At 37.4% G+C, this 22,627-nt stretch overlaps 3 protein-coding genes across 5 annotated transcripts; all 3 read left to right on the top strand.

Annotated features, from left to right (window-relative positions):
- The first annotated feature begins 910 nt into the window (after nt 1-910).
- Nucleotides 911-4,875, top strand: LOC125203538 (OVARIAN TUMOR DOMAIN-containing deubiquitinating enzyme 12-like). 3 transcript variants are annotated; one of them, XM_048101906.1, is made up of 11 exons: nt 911-1,078; nt 1,904-2,215; nt 2,294-2,466; nt 2,886-2,959; nt 3,527-3,581; nt 3,854-3,928; nt 4,004-4,077; nt 4,154-4,202; nt 4,303-4,387; nt 4,461-4,517; nt 4,641-4,875. In XM_048101906.1, exons 2-11 carry the CDS (start codon nt 1,912-1,914, stop codon nt 4,700-4,702), a joined length of 1,008 nt encoding a protein of 335 aa, XP_047957863.1. In that variant the 5' UTR covers nt 911-1,078; nt 1,904-1,911; the 3' UTR covers nt 4,703-4,875. The 3 variants fall into 3 exon arrangements, with proteins under 3 accessions (XP_047957863.1, XP_047957861.1, XP_047957862.1); XM_048101904.1 differs by having other exon boundaries at nt 913-1,078; nt 2,291-2,466; XM_048101905.1 differs by having other exon boundaries at nt 913-1,078; nt 1,907-2,215; nt 2,291-2,466.
- A 5,741-nt stretch (nt 4,876-10,616) lies between these two features.
- Nucleotides 10,617-14,083, top strand: LOC125207840 (RNA polymerase sigma factor sigF, chloroplastic). The gene is made up of 9 exons (XM_048107339.1): nt 10,617-10,828; nt 11,468-11,586; nt 11,819-11,943; nt 12,062-12,265; nt 12,363-12,615; nt 12,717-12,947; nt 13,079-13,219; nt 13,310-13,510; nt 13,612-14,083. Exons 1-9 carry the CDS (start codon nt 10,741-10,743, stop codon nt 13,897-13,899), a joined length of 1,650 nt encoding a protein of 549 aa, XP_047963296.1. The 5' UTR covers nt 10,617-10,740; the 3' UTR covers nt 13,900-14,083.
- A 5,981-nt stretch (nt 14,084-20,064) lies between these two features.
- LOC125206210 lies at nt 20,065-21,240 on the top strand. Its single transcript, XM_048105496.1, has one exon. It carries the CDS (start codon nt 20,065-20,067, stop codon nt 21,238-21,240), a length of 1,176 nt encoding a protein of 391 aa, XP_047961453.1.
- The last annotated feature ends 1,387 nt before the right edge of the window (nt 21,241-22,627 follow it).

Genomic DNA, 22,627 nt, shown 5'->3' on the forward strand with positions numbered 1-22,627 from the left:
ATATTTTAATGAGTAGAGATGGGGAATGAATAAAAGGGTCATATTCATGCTTATAGCACCCTAATCCAAAATCAAGATCAAATCTCCACTCTTAGATTTTAAAATGAGTGGATGAGATTAAATCTTACGAATCTCAATAAATAGTAGACAAAATATCAACAAAAGGGTAATATCGTCATTATGTTATCATATGATCATTTTCGTGAATGTTTTTTTATATCAACATAGTGTATTACAAATATGACATAAGAATATCAACACTAGTATAAGAAAATATCAACACATATATATTGAGATTTTTACATGGTTTTATTAAGATTTTTACATGATTTTATTGAGATTTGTTTATGTATTTGTTGATAAAAATCTGGTTATCAACATTTACGAAAACTAAAATAAAAAATATCAAATTTCATTATCCGAATGTCGTCGGAACATATGCAATTGAGATTTCGTTGGAATCCTTTAATTTGATATATTTTTTGCGAAAAAAAAATTTGAATCGAGAGAGTTATGTAAATTTAAAGTTTTAAAATGATTTTAATAAGAGAGAATTGACATTAATACCCTCTAATTTTATTTATTAATTTTCTTAATTAAAAATATAATCCATGTGTTATTTCAACCACTAGATCTTCTAATCTAATGACTAAGATTTAGTTTTAATTTGAAATTGTTAATTAGTTAGCAATTGATTATTTTCAAAAGATATAAAAAGTGGACATTTTGATTGAGACAAAAGAAATATAGAAGCGGGTGGATTATGTTTAATTTCACTCTCGTGTGTTGAATAGATTCGAGGAAAACCAGAAAAAGCATCAAATAAACGCAATTAACTGTAAATGGAAAGAAAAGAATGGAATATTGAAATCCCAAATAACCTAAAAAACGCAGTCATACCTAAAATAAGGGATGCCTATTGCCTAGTGTTGAAGGAAAAGGGCGATTAAATCAACGGCATCTTTCGATCTACGCAAAAGCCACCATTTCCCTCAAACTGTATCATAAAGTTCTAAACCAACCTCACATTTCTCCTCCCTTTCCACTATCGTCTCTCTCTATTCATTGCCGCCTGAAGGTGAGTTTTAATTGGTTACATATCGAGTGGCTTTCGCTTCAGTTTCTATTGGATTGTAATTGCGATTTGTTTTTACTTTGAGTCCAAGTTTTGTATTCTTCTATGTTGTGGTGCATATATTTCTCCTTAATTTCTGCTTAGGATAACAGAATTTGTGAATATAGGCTTAATTTTTGTTACTAATCGGAGGATTTAGCTTGGAAGTAAGTGTTATCTGATTTGAAACCAACAAAAAACCATTCTTTATCACATTTTGTGATTATCAGAATACGAATTTCATGTTTAAAGACTTAACAAGGGGGTCCTATAGAGTAAACTGTTGTTTGGAGAAGGAAAGCCAAATGGAAAGATCCATTTTTTTTTATTGCATAAGGATATTGATCAATAAACTAAACTCTTCATTAATTTGTTAGGTGTTACTACTTAGATTTCTCTGTTTGTTGGAGCTTTAACATTTTATATTTGATAGAGCCATGGTGTCGACTTCTTAAGAATGTGGGAAAAATGTTAGTGTATCAGATGATTAAAAACGTTAGATTGATAAATTAGTTAATATTGGGTCATACTGTTTATCTGAATGTGGTGATAGGATAAATTAGTTAATCTTGGGTCATACTGTTTATCTGAATGTGGTGATAGGATAAATTAGTTAATCTTGGGTCATACTGTTTATCTGAATGTGGTGATAGGACTTTTCATCAAAGTATCTTATTGGGTATACTGTGGAAAGAGTGTGTAGCTGGGATAATACACAATCTGGCTAGCTAAGAATTATTTCAGCTGTTATTGGATGAATGCTTGTTTGATTCTGTGAGCATTCACCAGAAGAAGAAATGCATGAACCAGAACCTGATGCTGCTCCATGGAGTTTTCTCAACATCGACAGTATTTTCAGTAACAGTTACTATGGAGACAGCACCCAACATGACGTCAAGATTTGTCATGAACAGTACATTAGAGATGATCCATGTGTCAACACTGAAAATGATGAGATTGTTGCACATTCTCTTCTACATGAAGAATTGTCGCAGTTGTCAATTGAAGAACACCCAGTATTATCACATTCTGGGGAGGTATACTTGCAAGATTCCACTGTCGCCCCAGATTGGCATGATTCTTCAAGTAACTATTATACAGGTACATGCTTCTTTTCCTTCTTCATGTTTATATTCACTAGAACCAACTTCATTAATTTTTCCGAGAAATCTACAGAAGATGTAGGCCGAGACGGTAGCGCATATGAGAGTGATGATGCAGGGAGCCCATGCTCAAGCCCTGGGGATAGATCATGCGATGGAGATGATTACTCCTGTAATCTGGATATAATGGATGAGTCGGAACTTGATGGAGAAGTTGAGAAGAGGTTGTATGAAATGGTTCCTGTTCCTGTAAGCATCAGTTCCATGATGTTTCAGAATTTGACTCACTTCGAAGTCATTAGACTGTACATAGTTTTCTAATTGATATTTTCATACCCATCATCAAGATTTTTCTTTTCATACCCATCATCAAGATTTTTCTTTTTTCATTTTAACTTATTTCCTTAATGTTTCTCTCTTGATAAATTTAGTTTTCAAACATGCCCTTGTCATCTTATCATTTTATATCTAAGACATCCGTTAATCTATTTATAGGCAAATCTACATATGATTAACCAAAATACTAACAAATTGACGAAATTGTAACTTTGAAACAGTTGAACAACTTACTAACAGGACATGATTTTTTGTGTGCTTGGCATGATAGAAATTTACTTTGGAATGATCCTTTGAAGGATATTTAAGTGTTCTGTTGGTACCACTGACAGCATATTCCAAGGATTAATGGGGACATACCTTCAGTAGACGAAGCAACTACTGACCATCAAAGGCTGCTGGATAGGTACTTTTTGCCTTATTATGTTGTTGGCATATCGTGTAAAATTTGAATCAGTGGATTTAGATGTATAACTGTTTTTCGAATTTGTTTCTTTCCAGATGCTGTGTGTTGATTTCCTTGTTGCATCCGCGCTTTAAATTTGTTTTTGTCAAAATATCACCACCTTCCCTCTTTACCTGATGTTAATTTTACACTTGGATAAAATATTTAACGATTTTCTAGCTGGGACGTCTTTTACTCAACAGTAGAAACCAATTGTTCTCCAACTCCTTCAAACTATTTTTTATGCATTACCTCTTGGTAAGCTTTGTTGGTAAAGCTAAGTGATAAATAGTTAAGTGGTTAGCTGGCAAAGAATCCCATATTTCGCTATGTCTATTAAGACGCTTTGAAGTTCAAATGAGCCTCTAGCAATAAAGGTTACCTTTGATGATGCTCAAGTCTGTTAGCTTCATAAATATGGCGCTTTATATTCTGCTATGGGTTTTGCTTGCACTTGATACTCCTCCCCATACTTTTCTATATTGAATTGGTTGAACACATTTTTGATAGTTGATCTTTTCATTTCAGGTTAAAGATGTATGGCTTGATTGAGCACAAAGTTCAAGGAGATGGAAATTGTCAGGTAAGTATGTGAGTCTTTACCAAAATGTTATAGTATCAGTTGACATAAAATTTTCAGAACAGAGTTGAATGCTCTTAGTACATATTCTAAAAGCTCATTTTTCTCTATTATGTATTGCTAGTAATTGATGAGACGCTAAGCATACAGCTCGACATTTTCCCCTAAATTGAACTTTCACATCGTGTTATAAGCTATTGAGTATTCTTACATTGTTCTATTGTACTTTCTCAATTACAAAATTATTTCCAGTTTTTCATTATGGTTTTCCGCAGTTTCGTGCTTTATCTGATCAGTTCTATCGGACCCCTGAACACCATAAATTTGTCAGAAAGCAAGTTGTCCGTCAGGTTGGTGTATTTTTAAAAGGATATTGTTTTATGGTCTAAGGTTATTTTGTAACTGACATGTATCATGTTTGCCAGCTCAAAGCACATCCAGAAATGTACGAGGGGTATGTCCCCATGGAATTTGCTGACTACTTGAATAGGATATCCAAGTATACTTCTTCTATCTCAATATTCTTTAACCTTCAATTTTAACCACCACGAACACTTAACACGATTAGTAATCAGGAGGGGGGAGTGGGGTGATCATGTCACTCTGCAAGCTGCTGCAGATTCGGTATTACTCGCCTTACCTCAAACCGCCTCTTATTTATGCCGTGTGGCAAATAGTAGTATATTGCTAATAGAACTCAGATGTGGCTATTTTGGTGTGACAGTATGGTGTCAAGATTCTTGTACTAACTTCATTCAAAGATACATGCTACATCGAGATACTCCCGAAAGAACAAAAGTCAAAAAGAGGTCAGTTCAGTTTACGAATAATGCTTGTTTGCGATGCTTGGATCGATCGTTATGTTTGTGATTTGTTGTGCAGTTGTGCATTTGAGTTTCTGGGCTGAGGTACATTACAACTCCATTTATCCCCAGGGAGGTAAAAACTGTCATTTGTCTCATCCATCATCTTTCACTTTATGCTGACAATCCTAGCTTATTATATCTTCAACTAATTATACTCTAATATAGTAGAATAAAATAAAAATCTTTGGTCGATCAGATCTGCCTCCGAGTGATTTTAAGAGGAAGAAAAAGTGGTGGAACTTCCGAAACAAGCAGTAGAAATGTTGAGGTATTGATCGAGTTCTGCATCGCTCTGCGTACAATATATGAGATGACATCGTCGATAAGTTTATCTTCATTATTATTGCGTTATACTATTATATGTTGCCGTAAATAATTAAGTATTACACGTCCGCATATCATAAATTCATAATTTATCATCTTTCTTTTTATCTACTTGAAATTCTGATGTTAGATGGGGTATGTGGGCTCCATAGCAAATAATCCGTCATTAAAATTTTGAAATTTTTGAAATGGGAGTATCAAATTAAAAGGAATTTTATAAGAATTCTAATGAAATTTTAATTGCATTTGTTCAAAGGAAGAAATTTAGATGAAAATTTTATACAAATATTCCTGTCAATTGTCATTAAAATGAATTACAATCAATGTTATGATAACATAATCCAATGCTATCATTAACTAAATTCATTGTTGTATGATGAAATATATGCTCGACCTTTTGTAATGATGAAATATATGCTTGATTTTTCTTTTTATTTTTTTATTAAAAGTTATAGTGAAAACAACAAATCGAGTTAGTTGATTTTTATGTATACTATAAAATTAAAAATTTCAACAACATTTTTTAATGTTTAGATCAAACTAAATATACTATAAAACAAAACAAACAATGCTAAATGTGTGTCAAATAAGGGTGATGCTCACATAAGATATATTCAGTTGTTATGATGAAGAAAATTTTATGTGTATGTTAAAAAATAATTTAACTATTGTTATTAAATGTATTTTAAAATTTGTATTAGTGAAAATTACAAAGGTTAACAACAGTTTATTATCATAAGTTAATATGATATCAGAAAATTTTACATATACTATGAGTTCCAATAAAAATATAATGACACTCATTTTTCTTGAGTCTCAATCTTTCATATTTTCATCCAATTAATAAGATACTCCAATTTTTGTTATGCATTAAATATGTGGTCTTATTATAATATCTATGTACATTTTCTTATTTATTATTTAAAAAATATATTCTTCTTATACTGAAATTTTAATGGACCAATAGAAAATCAAATATTTCTTAAATTATTTTTATAACTCAAATTGTTTTTATAGACATCTATAAAAACATTCGTATTTTTTATAGACTTATCTTACAATGCATTACTTAAATGTATTAATGGATCGTTTGGTAAAAAAGATAAGATAGTCACTTGTGTGTTGCCTGCCGCTGCAAATCTGGGTAACATTTACACGAAGTGATGAAGAAGATGTAAAGTTGAAGAAAGAGAAGTCATTGAACTTTTATTAATTGTTGTATATAGGACAGGTTAACAACAATGAAGAGATTGTAGAAATATGCTTAAGCTTGGTTTACATGTCACAGATACTACGACAAAACTTTAAAAAATGATTCACTCAGTGCTTCCTGAGCTTGGTTTTATCTTTAACATGATTAAGAGGCCAAAGTTCGGAAGTGCGTCAAATACGTGGAGTAAGTACAATGGTCTGAAAATATTTATATTGAATGAAAGTATGGTTTCAATCCAGATAATAGAGGTATATCAAAAATATTGATCAAGATATAGCTATGACTTTGTTTTTATTATACTCTTGATGATAGAGTTACTCGAGTCAACAAATGTTTTATTAACAATTTTATAACATGGGATCAAAATATCGTTCAAGCTATATTTTTAATTGATAACCCCTCTCCTGCCGTCCTGTAAAAATAGTCTCTTTTTTCATTTTGAGCTGTCCACAAAAATAATCATCTTCCATTCTTGACAAGTTTTTCTCTCTTTGAGGTGGGTCATATTATCTACTAACAATACTTCAATTACTTTTTCTTTCTATCTCCCTCCAACTTTACTAATTTTATATTAAAACTGTGACATCCCCAAAGTCTCTATTTTTATGAGACATAAAGAGTACAATCAAAAGGACTTCGAAATATTTCGGGGAGAATGGGTGGAACAAATTTTTAGGATAAGTTGAAGAGTTCTGTATGACTAATTCCATGGACATAGCAAGATGGTATAAGTATGATATCATCAAGTCTCGTGTATGTATGAAGTGGGACAGACGTGTTACTAATTATCATCATTACAAGGTGAAGATTTACTGTCATGAAATTTACATTTTATTTCTTAATTATAATTAACTTTATATTAAATACAAAATTCACATTTTATTATACTTAGGTTATCAATTTACTTATTCAAGAGATGAAGAACCGTTTCCCAAAAGCGAATATAGAATTGCTTACTGAATTGCCTTAGTCCAAAAACTCATTTGCTAGCTTCAATATCGACGAATTGGTTTTTCTTGCAGAACTTTATCTGAATGAGTTCTCATACGCTGAATCTATGACTCTTCCCTATCATCAACTTAAGACTTATATTAGTGATATAGTGATAAAGTTGAGTTCTCGGATATTAAAGATCTGAAAAATTTTAGCAAAGATTTTGGTTGTCACCACAAGAGATAAAGTTATTCCCTTAACGTTTGATTGAGTTGGCACTGGTCCTTTTGTGAAAATCTCTTTTGAGAGAGTTTTTCTTCAAAATAATTATTTATGACAAATATGCAAAATAGAATTGAAGATTTGAAAAATTTTAGCAAAGATTTTGGTTGTTACCATTTGACCCGACACAGATTTTAAGAAATATAATAAAAAGTGAATTAAAAAAGTTAGTGGAACGTGGTTCATATTTTTATATATTAGTTTTATAATAAATGTGAGTACAAATGAGTTAAGTGAAATGTGAGGTTTATTATAAAAAAATGATAAAAGTGAAAGATGACAAATTTTTAGAAATAGACTAAAATGAAAATAAGTGATAAATTTTCAGGAACAGAGATAATACCTTAGTTTAGGGGTGAGCATTCGGGTTTTGGTTCGATTTTTTGCCCAAACCGAACTGAACCCGAAAAACCGAAATTTGGTCAAAACTGAAACCGAACCGAAACCGAAAATCCGAAAAACTGAAAACCAAACTTTAAAAACCGAATAAAACCGAAAAACCGAAATTTTTCTGAAATTTCAAAAATAAAAAACCTAAAACCTAAAACCGAATTAAATTGAATGGAGCATGAATTTGAGTTTGAAACGATCACCACTGCCCACTGTATTTCACCCGATTGATTATACACACTATCAATTGAAATTCTCTATAGCAAAACAGTGTATCAATTGAAACGAAGCCTACTCTTTTGTGAATTTTAATGAATTAATTGATAGTGCCCAATGCTTTGAATCCACTCTTCTATTTGGCATCTACTTTTTTGCTTCCACCAATAAATGCTAGGACACAAAGCTATGACGATCTGGAGGGAAACATGAAATACATAGAGGAGGGAAGCATAAATTTTACTTGAGGCGCCGGCGTGGGTGGCTGGAGGGCGTGGGTGGCCGGAGGGAGCTTTGGAGGCGGAGAGATGGAGGCTAGGGTAAGAAGGATTGGACTTATGGAGGCGGAAGTCAGAATCAGTGTTAGGCGTTCTTTTAGGGTTTAGAATTAGTTTTTAACTAATAAAATATATATAAACATATATTTATACATATAATATATAATTCAGTTATTCGGTTTTATTTTTCGTCCGAACCGAACCAAACCAAAAAACCGAAATTTTTGTATTTTCAAAACCGAACCGAATCGAAAAATCGAAAAAACTGAACCGAATTTCAAAATTTCGGTTTGGTTCGGTTCGGATATTTGGTTTTCGGATTTTTTGCTCACCCCTACCTTAGTTGTACTATATATTAAGAGAGAATATTAAAAAGAGAAAGACTTCTTAAAAAATAGTTATCATCTAGAGACTTCTTAAAAAATACTCCCTCCGTCCCATTAAATATGCAACATTTGGGAATCGACATGGATTTTTATGTAGTGTTGTTTTGTGAGTGAATGAAGAGAGAGTAAAGTAAGAGAGATGAAAAAGTAGAGATAGAGATGTTTTAATTTTAGGAAATGTTTCATTTTTAATGGGACAAACTAAAAAGGAAAACGTTTCATTTCGAATGGGACAGAGGGAGTAGTTATCATCTAGCCTTCCGTGAGAATTGTATAGACATTGCACTCCCTCTGTCCCATATAAATATTACTCATTTCTAGGCCTGAAAATTTAATCCGCGGGTTTCGGGTATTCCCGACCTAGTCCCAATACCCGACGGGTTTTGGGTACCCGAAACCCGAAATTATGGGTTCGGGTACGGATTTGGGTAGTTAATGTTAGGATTTTTCGGGTTTAGGGTACCCGAAACCCGTATTAGGGTACCCAATTAAACCCGATTAATTATGCATATGTGATAAATATTTTTATTTAGTATAGGGCTTATGGCCCATAGGGTAAATCTAGGGTAACTTTATTTAATCACATGTAGATTTATAAATTTTTTGTGTGCCTCACTTTTTCAAGTTTCCTTCACGCCATTGCTGCTGCTCTCTTTTGGCCATTTGCTCTCTTCTTTACATTCGTGTTCGGTCCATGTTGCATTATCTATGTTCTTACTTGTTATCTTTTGAAAATATATAGTTAATTAGTTATGCTTTCTCCATATTATTTACATGTTCATTTAATGTCTTAAAAAATTATTTTAATCTCTTTTATGTTTCAATTTATACCAAAAAAAATTTAATTTTAAAATTAAGTAGTGTCTATTTGTCTAATGTCTATTTTATATAATATAGAATTATAGTCAATAAATAGTATAAGTATTGTGTGATTTTTAATCATTTATATTCTCATCACAATTTAATTTATTATAAAGGAATAAATTTTAAATATAATAATTCCGAGTTTATGGGTACCCGAATAGTTGCGTTCCCGCATCGGGTATTAGGGTACCCGAATTCACATACGGGTCAGGTATTATGTATGATATTTTTGAGATTTCGGGTTTGGGTATCCGAATTTTTGGGATTGGGTACCCGCGGGTACCCGAATTTACACCCCTACTCATTTCATTTTTGGTATATCTTATAGAAATAATTCATATTTATTAATTAAAATTTTTCATCTAATAAATGTGTGCCCCACTTACAACACGATTTTAAATTTTAAATTTTTCTTTACACTTTCACTTATTTTATCATTTACTCACTCTGTCCCAGATAATTTGGAACACTTTGACCCGACACGGGTTTTAAGAAATCTAATGGAAAATGAGTTGAAAAAGTTGGTGGGATGTGGGTCCTACTTTTAAAGTATTAGTTTTATAATAAAATATGAGTAGGAATGAGTTAGTGGAATATGAGGTCCACTACTAAAAATGGTAAAAGTGAAATGAGACAAATTATGTGGAACGATCCAAAATGGAATACTGGGTCAAATTATCTGGGACGGAGGGAGTATGAATTAAAATTCGTACTATATCTCTTTTCGCGAAACGATGGATGTCCTAAGGGTGTCCACTATAGTTGGCCGGGCCAAGCCACAAAACGTGGCCAAGCCATAAAATCGTAGCCGGACCACCAACGCCCATGTTTTACACTATAGTGGACATGCCAAAGCCACCAAATAATTTATTTTTTTCATTTTGTGTATATTTTAATTAAAAAAGGGTATATTCATAGAATTTGTGTAGGAATGAGGTAAAAAATGTGTATACTTATAGAAATTAAAAAAAAAAAAAAAAAAAAAAACAGAAAATAGAGAGAGCCACGGCTGAGCCGCGGCCCGTGGCCAATGCAATAGGAGAGCCACGGCTCGCGCCCAAGAGCCGCGGCTGCCCACCCCAGTCACTATAGGGAGCCGCGGCTCGCGGCTCTCCCGTGGCCCGGCCGCGGCTCCCCTATAGTGGACACCCTAATAGCTGGTGTATTTGAGTGAGAGGTTAAATCGGTTTATGAGCGCAAGCCAAATTGGGGTCGTAGAAGGGTAGTATTGTCTGTCTATCTTAAAAATCTCGAAAAATCTCATCCAGTTGATAAGGGAAGGGGTTTATCTCACCCCCTTCATTTGCTTCATGGACTATATTTCTGCAGATAACTAAATTGAAAAAATACCTTCTTTTTCGGTTTCTTTATTCATGTTCACTTACAATTTTCAATCACTAAAGTTGGTATATGGAGGCAGGAAGGAGCTTGGTTTCTTCTCCACTTCAATTTACTCACAGAACCCATCTCAGGAACCGTTCCTCCTCCTCCTCTTCAGGTTACTCAATTTCTATTTATTTAATTGAATAGAGCAAATGCGATTGAATTTCCGTATCTGCAGTCACGCTATTAAATTGCTCCACTGTTTGTCGGGAAAAAAGGTTCAAATATTAAAGTTGTGAATTTGAACTTGAGTTTACTTTTGACATTGGTGCCCCTTTTTCTAATCCTTTTGCTCAGGTTGTAACCTTAAAAAATAATTTCAGAGAATTTCAGTTTCTAAGTGCATACTGTAAATCTATTTGATTGTTATTGTGGTAAGCCAAAATAATTGTTAACTCGTTGACTTTTGTGCTCTTATTACATATTCATCACAGGAAAGTAAGTAGGGATGCTTTTTGTTTTTTGGCTACATTTTTCTCAAGATATGGATGCATTTTCCCCCTTTAATTTCTGCCAGTATATATGATGATGATGATTAAAGCCTGTCCTTTGATTTATGTTTGCTCATGTCCTGCCACAGACTTATAATTAAGTAGTACTACATGCCTAAATTAGGATGCAGGTTCTTCTTATAAGATGGAGCACTATATGAATTCAATCGGTCTCTTAGAACCTCTAATCTTTTGTTGTATGTTATGATAGGTTTTATATTTTTGTAACTTCATGAGATATCAATTCCATGCTACATTTGCAGTTTTGCTGCTGCATGAACAAGTAACCCCAGCTCTTACCTCTCAGTCAACTACAGTTCTTATTCAGGATCAGCGTTATGATAGCAGGTCATTGCTATGTTTAAAAGAAAACGCATTTCAGGTAAGACTGTTTCCTTAGTAGTGTTTATTTGTGTGATGCTTGTTAGTCAATTATTTTAACTTATTATATAAACAATATGCTGTTGTGATGCAAAAGTCTCTTTCTTCCCATCTTCTACACTGCAATCATTTTTTTATGTTATCAACAAAATATTACTTACTATACTTTTTATGTATAACCAACTTAGTTGTGTGAAAACTAGTACTTATTTTATGCTTCTCTTTGGTTGAAGAAAACACTTGATAGGCAACTTGGACATGTATCTTCGTCTCATGATGGGAGTGACAATGTTGATCCTAATCAGCATGAAAATGACATTGAGTACCAGTTGCTACGAAGGCCAGAATTATGGTATTTGTAAGAGTTATCAACTATCAGAGATACCTGAAGTGTTATTGCAAAATTTTCCATATTTTTTCTCTCTGTGGCATACCTCTGTCTGATCCACTTAGATTATTTCATTTTCTGTAATCAGATTGGCATCCTTACAGAAAAAGGACACTTCATTTCCTTTGACGTCTGATTCCAATACAAGTAAAAGCATAGATTCAACTGGCTTCGAAGCCGATCATGTTGTTTCACTTGCAAGAGAAGCCTTTTCAGCATGCAAAAAGGCAATGTCAATTGCTAAACATGCAAAAAATTTGGAAGTTGATGTTTATGATTCTCGTAGTTTAAGGTATGCTTCATCTCGTCTTTATCTTTTTTTTGCTTCTGTTTGCGTCCTTAAAAAGGTTGATACCTAACATAGTTTTTTATTCCTTTTTTGCTTCCAGAGGTTTAGTCAGTGATCCTATGCGCAGAACTGTGAGGTCTACTCGTTTGCTGGAGAGGAAAACTAAGAAGAGGAGGGTACCTAAGCCAAAAGTTGAGTTTCAGGAGACTAATCATCACAAGAAACCAGGATCACATAAAAAGGTTGACACTAGATTTGATCCCAATGATCCTCTTAGACTCTTTCTACGGGGACCGGAAACAACAGAACTTTTGACTGCAACAGAAGAGGCAGAGTTAATAACTAAGATACAGGTTTTTATTAGCCCGATTGCCTTTTTTGTTGGGGACTTCCCTCTGATGATATCAACCTGATTGTATGGTCACAGATCCTCATAAACTATTCATTTGTGTAGGAATTAATGAAATTGCAACAAGTGAAAACTCGACTTCATGCTCAGTCCTCCAGTGAACCTACAATAGTGGAGTGGGCTGCAGCCGCTGGGATTAGTTGTCGGTCCTTGAAGTTACAGATTCACATTGGAACCAGCAGTCGACAAAAGTTAATCTATGCCAATTTCCGCATGGTTGTTCACATTGCTAAGAAGTACCAAGGGCGTGGGCTTAACCTTCAGGATCTCATGCAGGTGCTTTCCAAGTTTTTCTTGATACAGGAACAGAATTACAATCATATTTTTTGTTTATTTTCTTATTGGACATATGATTACATGAAACTGGGGAAGATAAGTTTTTATGGTGTATTTCAACTTTGTTGTAGGAGGGAAGCTTGGGACTAATGAAGAGTGTAGAGAAATTCAAGCCTCAAGCGGGTTGCCGATTTGCTACTTATGCATATTGGTGGATAAGGCAATCGATTAGGAAAGCGCTATTTCAGCATTCGAGGACAATTCGCCTACCAGTAATGTTTCTGCATTTTACAATTTCAGCAATTCCCTAATCTCTCTCCATCTGGCTCTCTCAAATCATTGAAACCTGTATGATATTTCAGGAGAATGTTTATGGCCTTCTCTCCAAGGTGTACGAAGCGAAGAAAACATGCATCCAACAAGGCAACCACAACCCTTCTAGAGAAGACATAGCGGCATGTGCTGGAATATCGGTCGAGAGAATGGAGAAATTGCTATCCAGTGCTAGAGTGCCTCTTTCCATGCAACAGCCCGTGTGGATGGACCAAACTACCACATTTCAGGTATCATTATTTTCACGTAATTATGAAAAAATGTCATTTCTTTTGTATCTTGTACACCATTGTACCCTTGATCGAGACCCTAATGGATGATGTTCTTACAGGAAATCACTGCAGACACCACAATTGATGTCCCGGATGTAGGTGTATCGAAGCAGCTGATGAGGCAACATGTTCGGAATCTCTTGAGTGTGCTCAACCCTAGGGAGAGGAAGATCATCCGGTCCAGATTTGGCATCAACGATGGAAATCAGAAAACCCTGTCTGAAATTGGTGCCGGATTTGGATTATCGAAGGAGAGAGTTAGGCAACTGGAAAGTCGAGCACTGTACAAGCTCAGACAGTGTCTAAACAGCCAAGGGCTTGAAGCTTATACAGATATGCTCATCTAGCCTGCATATATATTCTGTTTTGAAAGGCTGTGTATTATATTTGCTCACAATGTGGCAGTCCTGCTTATGAATGTACATAAAAACTGCCACTTTTTTCTTATCTTCATTACTTTTTTTCTCCCTCAAATGCTAATTTGTGGGATCTTTAGTTATGCTTCACAGTTTTGAAATAGGCATTTCCAAATCCAGTCTCCTATGTTTATCCTCAAAAGGTGATGCATAAATGTAGCATATTACACATAAAAGATGTGTTTATAGCCATCACAATTTCACCTAGGCAGTGCACTCACTTACCCTGCCTTCGCACCGCCCGGTGCCAACGTCCGTCGCGGCCGCCCCTTCCCCGACCAATAATTTCTCTACACATATACATACGCACACGACGCCGGCATGGGCGTCCCACGCGACTATCTCAGTTCTTCTTATCATCCTTCAACCTCCATGGAAATATATTTGAGCTTGAATCCTAACTCCAAACCTTGTGAAATTAAGGTATCATCTCATTCAAATCACTTCAATTGATGATGGAATTGAATAATTGGATAGGGTTTATGCACTGAAAATTAAATATTGATATGGTTCATGTTAGAACCGAAAATTTTAGTGTTCATAACGTTGAGGATTCCGATTTCTTGGATTTTATTGAAATTGAGCATAGAAATTTGCCATTAGGATTAGTTTATGATTTTTTTTTCTGGGGTTTGGTGCCCCTTGCACGGCGGAAGACTTGTACAAAACAAATAAATCAGATACATATCTATTTGATTGATTATGCGATTAATCAGTTCACGTGTTAAATAGATATTGCATGCTAGAACGCAAATAATTCATGCTTAGAAAAATATAAATCCTAAACATGATTTCTACGGTTTAGAGTTACCGATTTAGATTCTCCAAAAAATCGACCATTGCTCGCGCCTTCTCTACGTGATGATCTTCAATACTAGACCACGGATCTTCTTCTGGTTCCCGAACTGTATCTCGATATCGGGGTGGGTTGATCTTATCAAAATACAAGGACTCGAATAAAAGAAGACAGAAATTCCTCACGGAGGAGAGCTGAAGAATTTTCTAGCTCCTCTACTAATTAGAGAGGGGGACGAAAATTTCATCTAATAATAATTGTAATTCTGTCTCTCCTTTATTCTCCTATTTATATTAAGTTCATATTGGGCTCAGTCAGGGATCTATGGAAGGTTTTGGATATGGGCTCCCTGATAAGGCTAATTTCGTGCATTGGTTATAGGGATAAATTCTGTGATTTCCCGGGTCTAACAAACCTTTTTGAGCCAGGTGTGTAGAGAAAATCGCCGGCCTCAGGAAGAAGACAGAAATCGCTTGGTGGAGGAAGCTGACAGGAAAAATAAGCTGAACAAGGAAGAGCGCTAGACTAAAGAGCATCGAATCGAAGGGCAAAATGGGCATTACAAAAACAGTCTAGAAGCCCTATCCATTATAAAAAGGAGCACGCAATCAACATGAGAAAAGACTATTTTTCAGCTCCTAGCTTAGTTTTCCACTTTTTCTACACACTCACACACTTGGGGGAAATATTAGGGGGTTCTCATTTCATCGGAAGTTTGGGTGCAACACCGTCTCTACGGAGGCGAAGAAACAATTGTCTTTATTTTTCTGTCTACTTTTGGTACTCGCCGAGCCCTCGCTGTTCGAGGCTCGGCCTTGTGTTGTTGCTATCGTTGGATATTTCGTGTTTTGCTATGGATATCACTACTTCTGTTTCGTTTATCTTATCGTGTTGTTTTGGGTTTGATTTGCTGATTATTGTTGGTTGAACTGAGTTTGGAGTTGGTTTGTAAGAAATCTGTTTGTGATCGGTTGAATCTACGTAGACTTGTGAGGATCGGAGGTGGAAATGATGTTTGGTTGATGTGGATGGCTTGGATCCGGAGTGGATGAAGCATCCTGCGGATGGATCTGCTTGCTTTCGCTTGATTTTGCTGTTTAAATTCTGCATTCTTGTTTTACCTCGTCTAGTAGCCGTAGATCTGCTTTAGTTTGAACTATTCTTCATTTCTGTCGATTTTAATTTCGTTTACTTGGTTTCGATCTTCGTTTTACTCTGTTTTATCTGGTTGTTTCGTGAAATATATTGGAGAAGATGATGTCGCTGTTAGTTAGTCCTTTAGTTAGTTATTTTGCAGCTTTTCAGTCGTACCCTGTTTTTTTTCAGAGAATGGTCCCCACATCTCTTTTCTTCCGAGTCTAGGATAAATTAGGGAGTCGTTACCTCGGTCTAGCAGCTGTTACCAGTAATTTTAGTTATCATGCATGTTTCTATGTTTCTGCCTAGATCTAGCCTATAGAGTAGAGCATTTTCAATTCCCAAGTCTAAGAAGTAAATCTCAACCCCAAAAATTGCGTTGTAGCAGCCAAAATTTTTTTCCGGGTCTTTGAATATGTTTACTTACGCATTCATCTCTGTGGATTCGATCCCTACTGCCCTGTACTAATTTTCTTAGCTAAAGTGGGTTGAGGGTTTTTGATGGGGGAGTTAAGGTAGTGATTGTGTGTCCAACGACAGGTAGCTCAAGATTCTCTAAGTTCCTAGACCTAGTGTCTAGTGGGTTCTCTGGATCGGGGGTTTTCTTTAATTTAGAACACTTTTTCGCTGACCATTAAACTTCAAACACAACACACAACACTCTTCAAATGGCGCCGTTGCCGGGGATGGATGGCGTAGTTTATTTACGTGTTTGAGGATTTGGTGTATATAGTTTTAATTTCTGTTATTTGTTTTTCTTGGCAGTTTATGAGCAAGGGCTCACGATTTGGGAACTGGAGTAACCCGTCTGGGTCAAGGGACGCTCAAGTCAGGTGGCAGGTTAAGGAATCAACGTCTACCATCACCACCAGATCAGGGTTTACGACAGTAGACCCATTCCTATTCGAGTCAGAAAGTGAAAAAGAGTGGAACTCATCAAGGGGAGAAGACCCGAAGTCGTCTACAGAGACAGAGCACTCCGAAACCGAGGAAGAGGAAGACGTGGATATGGCACATTTGGAGGATCCCGATCCGGAGATAGGATCACTCACCGCACATCTGGACGGTGAGCCCGCCCATGCCATAGTCTCGAACCAGCGCCAGAGGTCTATTGATATCAAGACAAATGTGCTTGGGTGTTTTACCTACATTCTCTGGACGAAGGAATGGATGTCCTTACGAATTCCTAAACGAGTTTAGTAAGCTGTGCAGTATCCAAAAGCGACCCAACGAGGCTACTGAGGAGGACTACCGTTTGCGTGCAGTCCCGTTTGCCCTTAAGGGGGAGGCTAATACTTGGCTGCTGAGGCTCCCACCAGACTCGATCAACACATGGAAAGATTTCAAGCTGGAATTCCTGGATTATTTCTTCCCGTCCAACAAAACAAATGCCCTGAAGAAGGAGATTCAGGAATGCAAGCAGGATTACGATGAGTCCCTGAGTCAATACTGGTCTCGATTTAAGGGGCTGCTCGACGCCTGTCCCAACCATAGGATGATGGAGGCTGAGACCTTTTACCTGTTCTATGAAGGAGCTAATCCTGAGTCGAAGGACTTAATGAATTTCTCGAGCGGGGGGAATTTTACAAAGAACAAGGCAAGTGAAGCACGAGAGATTTTGGGAAGGCTGATCGACGCAAAGAAGGCCTATGATCACCCGCGTATCATGAGGAGAGGTTCAGCAAACGCAATCAAGGAACAAGAAGGAGAAGGAGTTGGGGACAGGATAGATCGGTTGGAGAAGGCACTTCTTAGTGCGATTGAGAAAAAGAATTCCCCGACCTCGCAGGAGAAAGAGAAACCGCCAGGTCCAGAGGAAAATCAACTCCAGCTTTATTACGGTCCACCGCCCGATGGAGAGTTCCAAGCCCAGGTAAATGCAGTAGGGAATTGGAATCAAAATAATCAGAATACAAGCTGGAATCAGTGAAAGATCAAGGAGGCACCGTGGAGAGACAACCCTTGTTTTAGATGGGAAGACGGAAACCAATAGCTCCAGCTATAGTACCCAGGTCTAGCAGAGGCCCAGCAGAACTAGCCTAGCCGTGGTCAGGACGGACCCCAGCATAATTCGAACTGGTCAGGGAAAAACCAGGAAGGACCAAATAACTGAAGTTATCGCAATCAAGGGGACCAATCCAATTGGAACAACAGGAACCAAAGTAATCAAGGGAGCTCTTATGTGCCGCCACATCAGAGGAACGCCACCGGAAACAATCAGAATTTCCAGCATGCACACCAAGGAAATCAAGGGTAAGGGAACCAGTTCAGCGACAATCAAGGAGGTCAGGGTAATTATCGCCCAAATCAGGGGAGCGGACCGAGCCACAATCAGGGGTCAAGTTCAAATCAATCGAACTACAAGCCCTTGAGGAATCTGGATGAGATGGTACATGACCTAGTAAGCTCTCAACAACACATGCAGAACAATATGCAGGCAAACAATGATGTGGTACAAAAAATCCAAGATGCTCAACAAGAGCATAAGTCAGCGATGGATATGTTGGCCAAGCAAATGTCGCAATTAGCCACTTTGTTGAATGAGATGAGGGGACACGAAGGAAGGTGAAGAGAGCTATAGAGTGATGCGCGGTATGATTTATGTCACTCGATCTAACAGGTCCAGAGGATTCGACTAGACTTCAGAGGCTAGAAGATCATGAAACTATCAGAAAGGAGCCGTTGGATGCACTCTATTCCTTCAAAAACCTCAACCCACTATACTACAACTTAGCACAGGGAAGTAAATGATCGATCCCACGAGGACGAATGTGTTACGAAACTGCATTTGAGGATGTTTTGGGAAAAGGGGTTGGCTGCTGCCACGCAATTTTGTGGGTCGAGAACTTAAAACTACTGGGTCTGAGAGATAAGAAAAACTTTACTCTACCTACTAGGTCTAAGAAATGAGAACGTACGAAACTTGCATGACTTAGAGAAATGAGATATTTTAAAGTTCTAAAACAACTGGAGTAAACTCAACCAACCAGACTTTCCTAATTTGGACAGACAAGCATAAAGCTAAAAGTAAAGACAAGTTTCCTTAAACTACCAGGGTCTGGAAAAGCATGCGAGAAAAGTAAAAAGACAAAGCAGATCGTACTGACAGGGTCTAGGGGACATGCGGAAAAAGCAAAGTACATGTGCGAAAGAAATCTTGACAAAAGCAGATCTGGTTCTAACTACCAACAACTTCATCTTCTTTGGGAATCAAACGAGAATAGCAGATAAAACAGAGTATTAAACACCATGAAAACAGAGCAAACCTTAGATCTAAACTTAAAACGAGAAATTAAAGCCTAAACTAACAGATCTACGCTACTGGACCTAAAGGATGCAGAAACAGAAAGTGAACAACCATAATCATGCACAACGTAAACAACAAACACCAAATACGCGAAACTCCAACTCAAATACACCACGTTTCAACAAATCCAGACATCTCCATACGCAAATCCCCAACCTCCATCAACAAACCAACAGATTTCAGCTCCAAACATCCAACAATAAACAAAAACGAAAGCTAAGAAGTAAGAAATAAAGTCAACTCAGCGAGATCCAACAAAAGCCAACATACACTTTCATAATAAAGAGAAATATGTTCGAATCCAGTAGATCAAAGTCAGAAACTAGAGTTGCGAACTTAAAACCAACAAGTACTAAACGAAAGCAAGTAAAGATTGTTTCTTCGCCTTGACAAGGCGGTGTTACAAAGCAGCAAAATAACGATGATGAGAACCACGGTGGCCAGAATCCTCCATCTCCAAGTGCGCAGCAAACGATATGAGAAATTTGAAATGTGGAACTAAGGCATGGAACGAAAGCTTGAGCTAAGAGTGTGTAGAAGTGGCTGTCTTGTTCTTCAAGGTTGAGCTCTTTATATATGTGAGGTTCTGATCCCTAGGGTATCCCTCCGTGATTTGACGCTCTTGCCCTTGAGTAAGACTCTTTAAAATAATCTGCTCTCGCTCCATTCTGCTCCTGTCGCCAACTTTTGATTCTTCCAGGTCCGAACGACGACTTCTGATTTTTACTTCAATTCCATCTCTTTTACATCTGCCAGGTCAGTAATAGCAACTCCTAGGTCCGCCAGATTTACTACGCACCTGAACTCATAAACGCACATTAGCGCCCCAAATGAACAGAATTTTAACCCTAAACCAATGTATGAAACGAGCCTTATCAGAAGGATACCAGCTTCAGTGAAACCACCTGACCGGGCAAATATTAGTCAGATAACTTTGAGGTCAGGACGGGGCTATGAGGGTCCGGAGATGAGAAAAGATGAGAATACACCTCTATTAACGAGCAAGGAAGGCAAGACCCCTGACCTAGAGGGCCCTGAGGTTAGCAATGTCAGAGTAGAAGACGGTTTTCAAAAAGGGGATCTGGAGAATCCACCTCGGATGGCCGATCCATTTTTCTTAGACCCGGAGTCTGAAGTGGAGATTGAGGAAGGAAGGAAAGAAGTCGGTGAGTCATCCGTCTCAGGTCTGGCAGGGACGTTGAAGCATACAAAGCCATTCCCTCATCGAGGGGAAGCCAAAAAGAAGAAGGATGACACGGAAGACTTCATGGAGATTTTCGGCAAGCTGGAGATCAACCTGCCCTTCCTACAAGCTTTGAAGCTGCCTACATTCAGTAAATTCATCAAGGAGTTCATAGCAGGAAAAACCAAACCCGACGGGAAGATAGTAATTGGAGAAAATATGTCAGCTGTGATACAGAAGAGGAGGATGTCATCAAAATGCACAGATCCAGGTATGTTCACTTTGCCTATTTCTCTGGGTGACATAAAAATTGAGCATGCTATGTGTGATCTAGGGGCTTCGATAAATGTGTTACCTTTTTCGATATATAAGAAGTTGATAGGAGTGAGTCTGGTGGATACGAAAGTGGTAATTCAGTTAGCCGATAGCACATGCATTTCACCCGAAGGTGTGTTGGAGAACGTGATAGTGAAAGTGCATGATTTCCTGTACCCAATTGATTTTCATGTGATAAAAATGAGTGATAATGAATCTGCTGAGTCTAGCGGAGTGCTATTAGGGAGACCATTCTTACGCACCACTAAGACTATAATAGATGTGTTTGATGGAACAATATGCCTGGATTATCATGGGGAAAAATATACATTTAACATCGATGAAGCCATGAAAAAACCATTGGATGTTGAGAATTTGCATTCTGTCGATGTCATTAACCCCCTGGTCCAGGAATATCTTGAGACTGAATTAATGCATGAACAGTTTAACAATTCGGAGCTGAGCCAGTCTGTTGATAAGGAGGTGGCAGGATGGTGTGAAACCCTATTAACTCGGAACGTGACAGATGAATAGATCAATGAGGCGATCATGGTATTCTGCCACCAACCACTGTCGTTCGAGTCTACGAGGTCTGTTCAGGTGAAAGGTCCAGACGAGGGAACAAACTTGGATGAGATAGCAACAAAGAGTCTAGAGAAAAAACCCTTGCCCCAGGAAGCCATCACACCAAAGAAGGAGTTGAAGAAACTACCCGAGACCCTGAAGTATGCCTACCTTGGGGAAGATGAAACATTCCCCGTGGTAATCAACAGCCACTTGACAGCGGAACATAAGAATGATCTATTGGAAGTAATCCGGAGGAACAAGAAGGCCATAGGGTGGACGCTCTTCGACCTGGTGGGAATCAGCCCTGATCTCTGCATGCACCACATCCGACTGGAAGAGGGGGCGAATGCGCGTAGAGACCCACAACGCAAGCTAAATCCAAACATGAGGGAAGAAGTTCTGAAGGAATTATTGAAGTTTCTATCATTGGGGATTATTTACTCCATTCCAGACAGCGAATGGGTGAGCCCAGTTCATATGGTACCAAAGAAATCAGGAATACAAGTTGTGGAAAATGATAAGAATGAATTGGTGCCTACTAGATTGGTAACTGGATGGAGAATGTGCATTGATTACAGGAAGCTTAATGAAGCTACTAAAAAGGATCATTTTCCCTTGCCCTTCATTGACCAGATATTGGAAAGGTTGGCTGGAAAGCAATATTTTTGCTTCCTAGAAGGATACAGTGGGTACTTCCAGATATATGTGGATCCGGAAGATCAGGAGAAGACAGCCTTTACCTGCCCGTTTGGTACTTATGCGTATAGAAGAATGTCGTTTGGACTATGCAATGCACCGGGAACATTCCAGCGCTGTATGATGAGCACCTTCTCAGACCTGTTGGAGGTATGCATTGAAATTTTTATGGATGATTTCACGGTGTATGGAAATTCCTTCGATGCATGCTTGGCCAATTTAGATCTAGTATTGAGAAGGTGTCAAGAGAAGAATTTAGTCCTAAACTTCGAAAAATGCCATTTCATGGTACCTGAAGGAATATTTCTTGGCCATGTAGTCTCCGAGAGATGGATTCAAGTGGATAAAGCCAAGGTGGATGTAATCTCGAAACTACCCTACCCCACGAATCAGAAGGAAGTTAGAGGGTTCCTGGGTCACGCAGGTTTCCATAGGAGGTTCATCAGGGATTTTGCAAAAATTGCCCAACCGCTAACGCATCTCTTGCACAATGATGTGGAATTTGATTTTGATGAAGGATGCAAGAAGGCATTCCAGATGCTGAAGGATAGACTTGTCTCCACCCCGATAATCCGCGCATCAGACTGGAATTACCCCTTCGAAGTAATGTGCGATGCGAGTGATTTTGCAGTAGGAGCAGTCCTAGGCCAAAGGATTG

This window comes from Salvia hispanica, chromosome 2 (assembly GCF_023119035.1).
Source record: "Salvia hispanica cultivar TCC Black 2014 chromosome 2, UniMelb_Shisp_WGS_1.0, whole genome shotgun sequence".
NCBI classification, from domain to species: domain Eukaryota; kingdom Viridiplantae; phylum Streptophyta; class Magnoliopsida; order Lamiales; family Lamiaceae; genus Salvia; species Salvia hispanica.

What these genes read in the sequence shown, in the direction of transcription:
- LOC125207840 (XM_048107339.1), top strand. Translation starts at nt 10,741, where the DNA reads ATGGAGGCAGGAAGGAGCTTGGTTTCTTCTCCACTTCAATTTACTCAC. An exon ending in TTCCTCCTCCTCCTCTTCAG is followed by an intron (nt 10,829 to 11,467) that starts GTTACTCAATTT and finishes CTACATTTGCAG; the next exon opens with TTTTGCTGCTGCATGAACAA. An exon ending in TATGATTCTCGTAGTTTAAG is followed by an intron (nt 12,266 to 12,362) that starts GTATGCTTCATC and finishes TTTTGCTTCCAG; the next exon opens with AGGTTTAGTCAGTGATCCTA.
- LOC125206210 (XM_048105496.1), top strand. Translation starts at nt 20,065, where the DNA reads ATGTATGAAACGAGCCTTATCAGAAGGATACCAGCTTCAGTGAAACCA.
- LOC125203538 (XM_048101904.1), top strand. Translation starts at nt 1,912, where the DNA reads ATGCATGAACCAGAACCTGATGCTGCTCCATGGAGTTTTCTCAACATC. An exon ending in ATGAAATGGTTCCTGTTCCT is followed by an intron (nt 2,467 to 2,885) that starts GTAAGCATCAGT and finishes TACCACTGACAG; the next exon opens with CATATTCCAAGGATTAATGG. An exon ending in CATCAAAGGCTGCTGGATAG is followed by an intron (nt 2,960 to 3,526) that starts GTACTTTTTGCC and finishes TTTTCATTTCAG; the next exon opens with GTTAAAGATGTATGGCTTGA.